We start from the raw sequence: 7,653 nt of genomic DNA on the forward strand, positions 1-7,653 counted from the left end.
ATCCTGGTCTAAACATATTAGAACTGTGGCCCGTAAGATGGGCAGAGGTCTCTCAACAGTTAGAAGATGTTCTCACATGTTACCTCTGAACATGACCACAGATGTTATAAAAACACTTGTACTGTCACAATTAGATTACTGTTCTGAAATCTGGTCATGTGCCGCTGCATCAGATTTAAACGTTTTACAAATAATTCAAAACAGAGCAGCTAGATGTGCTCTCAGATGTCCTTTTAGAACGAATGTAAACTGGATGCATAATGTGTTGTCTTGGCTAAAGATAAATGAGAGATTTAAAGCATCGCTGCTAAATTTGACAAGAAATATTATTGAATCCAAATTACCAAATATACTCTATCAGAGATTAGATTTCAGTTCCGATGTTCATTGTTATGAAACGAGACATGCCACAGAGGGCAAATTTAAATTACCTTCAGTAAAAGGAAATATGGGAACAAGTAGTGTAATGTACAGGGCTATGATAAATTGGAACTCTTTGCCAAGTGACGTCACTCATGCAAACAGTAAACGGCAGTTTAAATTTCTTTTAAAAAGGCGTCTTTTGTTATATTAATTTTTTGGTCAAAGGTATTTGTTTGTGTTTGTCTTTTTTAAGATATTTAAGTAGGTGTGTGTGGGTGTGAATGTGTGTGAATGGTTGGGGGGTGGGGGGGGGGGGTCACTTTTATTTTGGTATTATGTGGTGAAAAACAGGTGTAAAATGTTTTCTTTGTAATGCTGTTGGACTGACTCCAGGAAGAGTAGCTGCACATGTTGCAGCTAATAGAGTTCAGAATAAATACAAATAAATACAAATACAATAACTCTTTACATTTATAATTTATTCCTGTACGTCTCTGCTCCGTAAAAACACAAACTGAAGTTCATTTTTCATTTCTGCTTTTCACATATCTCCTAATAGAGGTGGGGTCAGAGCGCAGAGGGAAGGGAGCAAGAAGGGGTAGGGGCAGGGGTAGGGTTATGGTTAGGTTTAGGTGGAGGGGTAGGGTCAGGGGCAGGGGTATGGGTAGGGTCAGGGTTAGGGGTAGGGTTAGGGGCCACATCTGGGTTTGACCTCTGACCATCGATAAGAGGTTGAAAATAATAACCGTTGCCCCAGGCTTATTCATCTGCACTTTTCTGCTTTCACAGTTTCTATTTCTAATAAATTGTGTATTTTTGGTGCTTTTTAAAATAAAACACACCTTTTAATGCCACAGGTTCCAAGTGTTAAAACTGTCAAATGAGGTCTGGATATTTCTCATTTAAATGTTTGCTAATTTTATCGAAGGGAAATAAGAAATAAAGTGAGGTTTCTCTGATTTGGGACATATTTGATCTTTTTGATGTAAAAAAAAACAAACTCTTTGACCATCTCACAGCTGTACTATCAGCAGAGAGGTGGAGGAGGCTGAGATGCAGATGGAGGTCAGACAAAGATGAGATGAAAGAGGAAAGGGGTGAAGGACGGGTAAAGCTCAGGGTCTGAAGGAGGAAGACTCATCTTTATGGACAAAGAGGCAAATGGAGATTCTGGATGTATTAAAGGCTGAGCGGGTGGGTGAGGTAATGATCGGCTTATCGGCATTAAACTGCTCACTTAATGCAAAAACTATCAATAAGGAACCAGTGAATGATGGAAAAACATCGGATCTAAGAAGCCAGTTTGTACAGGAGATGCAATAGAAGAGGAATGAATAAATGATGTTCTTACGAGTGCAGGGAGCTGAGGGGTTGTCCAGGGGAGTCCTGAAGTGGTCCTCCTCACACATGCACACCACCGAGCCTTCCTCCTCCGCCACGCTGTTGGCCGGGCAGGGAAAACACTCCTGCTGCCTGGAGGACATCTTGTAAGAGCCGGGAGGACACGCTGCCAGAAGAAAAATCATAAAAAAACACATCAGAAATGCAGAAAACCCTCTGAAGGAACACCAGATGATTCTGTACAGACGCTGATAATTTACAACCACTTTCACTCCTCGGTGCCTTATTTCATTAAAGCACATTTAAAACTTCAGAATTTAGAAAAAGAAGAAGCTTTAATCTGCTTTTTGATTCACGAGAGACGAAATTAAGAGCGGAGGGAAAAAAATAGAAGGCGAGGGGAATCCAAGATAAAAGATAGGATTAGAGGGAAAGTAGAGGAGACTGTGGATAAATCCATCCGACAAACACAGTTCTCACATGACGTAGATCAGCGGCTCCACAGCTGCTGCAGAAACCAAGACAGAAGGCTTCCCTGCTTTTTTAACTTGGTTTTTCATTAAATTCCCTCATGAAAGTGAAAAAAAGGCTGCAATTTTCTGCTTTCACAGTTTCTATTTCTGATAAATTGTGGATTTTTGGTGATTTTTTAAATAAAGCACACCTTTTAATGCCACTGGCAGGTTTACAGGGTCCAAGGGTGTCAAACTTTGTCAAATGAGGTCTGAATATTTGTAATTTAAATGTTTACTAATTCTATAGAATGGAAATAAGAAATAAAGTGAAGTTTCTCTGATTTGGGACATATCAAGGTTCTTGTTGTAAAGGTAAAGAGCCGAGGCAATGTGAGGAAGAGAGAATGTTTTTCCTGCTTTGTTTGCTGTTTTTTCCTCCTTGAACGTGAGGAAAAGGTTCAGAAAGGTGAGAGGCGATAAGCTCTGGTGACCTTACATGTGTGCTGGAGAATGAAACAGCAGCTTATTGGAACAGGACGAGCGTAAACACACACTCTGGGAGAAAAGACGCTTATTTTACACTTTCCTCTGTGTTTCATTTCCCTGGCCGGGCGTTTGCAGCGGCTGATAATGGGTGTGAAATCAGGCAGCGTATTCTAACAGCAGGTCTGCATTAAAGCTCTGAATGCTGCTTCATTCTCTCTCCTGACCCCTCATAGCTCCAGTTTAAAACATCTTCTCCTGGAGTTAAATGTGGTGGAAGGATGAGGAAGTCTTCTACTGGATGGGCGGGCTGTTACCAGATAGAGAGATACTTTAACAGCTGATTATTGGAGGAAATATCGACTGTGGCTCAGCGGACACCCAGTTATTGATGAATCCACTGAGTTACTGGAAGTGAAGCTGCTCAAATCAACACAGTCGGTCCTAACAGTCAGTAATTAGCAGGTTAATGATTAGCAATTAGTTTTATTAAATAAGTAATTCATGAACCCTCCCATCCCCAAAACCCAACAGTGGGTTCAAGAAGCACGTTAACTTAAAAAGCATTTTAAAAACCATTAATCAGAGACAGAACTGGAGAATTAAAAATGTGGAGAAACAGAAAATATATCGTAGTTTGGAGAGAGTTGGTTTTAAAACATTTATGGAAGAATAGTTTACTAATTAATTAATCATCTCAACATTTAAACCTGTGTGAATATACCTGCATGTATATCAATCTGTGTGTGTACTGTACCTCTATGTGTGTACCTGTGTGTACGCTGTGTATATGTATACTATATTCCTGCTGTTGTGTGTATTTCTGTCAGTCCAAAGCCTGTAATCTCCTTTCTAACGTCGGTTATTACACAGAGAAAAAGCATCTCGCTGTCGAACAGCTCCTCAGAGCAGCTCTTTGTTCTGCCGCCATCCCTCCGTCGCCACGCCAACGGCATCAGGCGTGAACGGCGCTGGAATCAAGGCCAGATTCTGCAGAAGTGTGTGTTTTTTGCAGCTCTTAAAAAAGTGGGACTTATCTGGAGGATTCAGCCTGCCCACCTTGTGTCTAATGATAGGGGCGTATCGACAACATGTGCAGCCCAGATAACGTACGCCAGGCGAGGTCACGTCAGTCACAACCGGCCAGCAGCCATCTGCCAAGCATCTACCATTTATTTATTCATCCAGCTTCTCCTTGCCAAGGTATTCCAGTTAAACTGGGGTTGGAAAAACAGAGACAGAAGGAGAGATCTGCCAGGACAGCTGGCAGAGCGACTGATCAATTTGTCCTCTGAGCTGACTGGGAGCCTCGATTAAACCCAACATGGCGGCTCTTCAAGGTGTAATAATACAGATATGCAGCTACACACCGAGGAGGAGGCAGCAGACCAACTGCTGAGAGACTGTTAGCGGCAGACAAACAGATGGTCTGAGAGGAAAAGGACGTTAAAGATGCCACGGATTCACAACGATAAGACTTAGCTGAGGGTTAGCCCTGAGTTAGCTGAGGGTTAGCCTCTGAGTTAGCTTAGGGTTAGCCTCTGAGTTAGCTGAGGGTTAGCCTCTGAGTTAGCTGAGGGTTAGGCTCTTAGTTAGCTGAGGGTTAGGCTCTTAGTTAGCTGAGGGTTAGCCTTTGAGTTAGCTGAGGGTTAGCCTTTGAGTTAGCTTAGGGTTAGCCTCTGAGTTAGCTGAGGGTTAGCCTCTGAGTTAGCTGAGGGTTAGGCTCTTAGTTAGCTGAGGGTTAGGCTCTTAGTTAGCTGAGGGTTAGGCTCTGAGTTAGCTGAGGGTTAGGCTCTTAGTTAGCTGAGGGTTAGCCTTTGAGTTAGCTGAGGGTTAGCCTTTGAGTTAGCTGAGGGTTAGCCTCTGAGTTAGCTGAGGGTTAGCCTGTGAGTTAGCTGAGGGTTAGCCTCTGAGTTAGCTGAGGGTTAGCCTGTGAGTTAGCTGAGGGTTAGCCTCTGAGTTAGCTGAGGGTTAGCCTGTGAGTTAGCTGAGGGTTAGCCTCTGAGTTAGCTGAGGGTTAGCCTGTGAGTTAGCTGAGGGTTAGCCTCTGGTTTCTACAAAACCATGGAAGGAAGTGGTCACGTGAGCGACTGTTTCTGAACACGTATCAGTACTCTCACAGGTAAACAGGTTTCTGCAGTTCAAAGTTTGTGGTTTTATAAGGCTTTCTTCTGAACATTTGAAACAACACGTTAGCGCATTAGTTAGCTACAAAGTGAGGTTGAACTGTTAGCATGAAATTAGCTCTAAACTGGATGATGAACTTCAGTTAATATGGTGGCAGTGGGGTTAAGTTCATCCGTTGATTGTTGGTAATTATATTAGCTATATGTTGAATAATAGCCCACTTTAGTAAAAACTGATAAAAATGACCATAGTTCGTCAAAGTTACTCAAAAATTTATCCATAATTCCTTAAAATTATTTTAGAAATTGTCCAAATTAAACCATAATTTGTCAATGTTACTCAGAAACTGTCCAAATTGAACCACAATTCTTTACAAATACTCATAATTGTCCAAAGTGACCCATTAGTTTTTATTTTACTTTACTTTTATGCATTAATACGCATGTTTTAGACACTTTTGAGAATCAACATGCAGGTTTTGAATAGTTTTGTGCTGATATTCTCCGTCGTCCTGGCTGGAATATAAGCGACTACGTTCCTCTGTGAGTGTCGGATGGAATATCAATCTAATCAGATGGACTAAAAATGCAGAAATAATGAATGAAAGCACAGAAAGGCCAAAGATTCCACATTTCAATGAGCTCGTGAATGGCTTTAGTAGACTTTAGTCTTTGTGGGAGGAATCAGTTTCCAGTTTGCCCTTCTCCCTGATTCCCTCTCTAACCTTAAACATGAACATTAATAAATCATGAAGCTCTTAATATAATAAATGTGAGTCAACGGATTGTTTCTCTGACAGCACATTAATAAATATTAATAACCCCAGAGGAGGTTTGCTTTACACTCCACTCCGTACGCACACCCAAAACTGTTTAATTAAACAGTTTTTAACTGTTTCTGCAAGAAATGCAGCTAAAAAAATGTTAGTAAAGGAGGTGAAGGAGGACGAGATGCCAGGAAATCAATAATTCAGGGCTTTAATTCAAATCAGCGCCCTCTGTGAGGTTAATGCTGCTTCTGATGCTAATTCTGTAGCTGGCAGGCAGATTTACATCCGCTCAGCGAATCCTCATTATCATCTCCTGGAGCTCCTGTGTCCATAGAAGACCTGGATGGACAGGCAGGATCAGTCCATGGAAACATCTACCAGATCTATAAAAACAATCAGAATCAGCTGGTTCTTTATCTACAGTAACCGTATTTAATATTTAAAGCTTTACCCTCATACTATGAATATTTCCAAAGTTAGAGGAACCATAATTGATCAAAATCACCCAATCATTGTATAAATGAACCATAATTTGCAAAAATTATACAGTAATTATGCAAAAATAAACCATAATTCATCACAATTACTCAAAAACTGCCTAAAATGAAGTACAATTCATCCAAATTACTGAACAATTACCCAAAAAGAGCCATAATTTATCAAATTATTGTAAAAATTGCCCAAAATGAACCACAGTTTGTCAAAATTACTCACAAATTGTCTGAAATAAACAATAATTCATCACAATTGTGCAAAAACTGTCCACTATTAGCAATTATTTTTAATTTTACTTTACTTGTATGATTTAATACTCGTGTTTTTCATGTTTTAGACACTTTTGTGCATCAAAATGCAGGTTTTTGAACAATTGTGAGGAAGATTTCATCTCAAAAATCTGATAAAAGCAGAAGTGGACTGCAGCCAGTTTGGAACAGAACAAAACTTTTAGTAAAACAAGTTTTTCGAAAAGTGTGCAGCTGAGGGAAATGGATGGTTTCCAGTATCTAATATTCAGCTTCCTCTGTGGATCAACAGGGAAAACTGTGAGTTTGTAAAGGATTGAAGTGTTTTTTAATGTTCTTATTTAGAGCAATTAACTGCAGAGGCTAAAATTGCACGTTTCCTAATCGCTGTTTTTGCTGTAAATACTAAAACGCTGCGTCTCTAATTAACACTCTGTGTCTGTGTTTGTCTCAGAAACAGAAAATTAGACAAAATGCTCGATCAAAGATGAGAGCAATGATGTTCTTCAGCTGCAAAATAAGGAGAATCAGCTGCTTTTGTGAGGAGGTTAGAGATCAGAACGACTAAATGAAGTGACAGAATAAAACGATCCACTGGAGCTCTGAGGGTTCATCAGGACTTCACTGAACCAGATCCTGAGTTTAGGTTGATCTGAAGAGCCTGAAGAAAGAACAATTTCTTCCTGTAGAGTTCTAACCTGCCAGAATTACAGCATAAAGTCAATTGTTGGCTCCAAGTAGAGAGCTCCGGTCCACCTCCAGGTGGTTTTATTGTGTTCTGACCCAGTTAGCTTCAGGAGGAGATCCGTGGAACCGAACCTCCGGGTCGATGGAGCGTTCAGCAGCGTGACCACAAACAAAAGATTACACACCGGGACGGAAAACTCCCGCCGTTGCCGTTACATCACAGATTACATCATCAGAAGAGTTCAGGAGAAACACCTGAACCAGGACAAACCAGATGGACCAACGTGATCCGGTTAGAGTCAGCCAGACACAAAAACCACAAGAGACGCTACAGGAGCAGATAGAGGCCTGGTTTATAAAGAAGATTTACCATCCGCACTGTGGATTCTCCTAAAATAGACCAGAATCCACCAAAAAGATAAAAAAAACTGTTCAAAATAGACCAGAATCCACTAAAAAGATAAAAAAAAACTGTTCAAAATAGACCAGAATCCACAAAAATATATATTTTTTAAAAAACTGTTCAAAATAGACCAGAATTTGTCAAAATTATTCAATAATTGTCCAAAATATCCCATTACTCATCAAAATTGCTTAAAATTGTCTTGAGTAAACCATAATTTGTCAAAATTACTCAATAATTGTCTAAAATAAACCATAATCCATTAAAATTACTGACTACATA

The 7,653-nt window shown here is 40.2% G+C and overlaps 1 protein-coding gene across 41 annotated transcripts in view; it reads right to left on the reverse strand.

Annotated features, from left to right (window-relative positions):
* Positions 1-7,653, reverse strand: part of LOC110969360 (ephrin type-A receptor 7-like) — a 254,291-nt gene that overhangs the window by 77,252 nt on the left and 169,386 nt on the right. For all 41 annotated transcript variants that reach the window (XR_007944954.1, XR_007944935.1, XR_007944933.1 and 38 more), the window contains exon 4: positions 1,715-1,870. Coding sequence is in view for 1 of the 41 variants with exons in the window: in XM_051955077.1 (XP_051811037.1) it covers positions 1,715-1,870 (156 nt within the window). In the remaining 40 variants the exon portion in view is untranslated. The remainder of the gene's footprint in view (positions 1-1,714; positions 1,871-7,653) is intronic.

Source organism: Acanthochromis polyacanthus, chromosome 11 (assembly GCF_021347895.1).
Source record: "Acanthochromis polyacanthus isolate Apoly-LR-REF ecotype Palm Island chromosome 11, KAUST_Apoly_ChrSc, whole genome shotgun sequence".
NCBI classification, from domain to species: domain Eukaryota; kingdom Metazoa; phylum Chordata; class Actinopteri; family Pomacentridae; genus Acanthochromis; species Acanthochromis polyacanthus.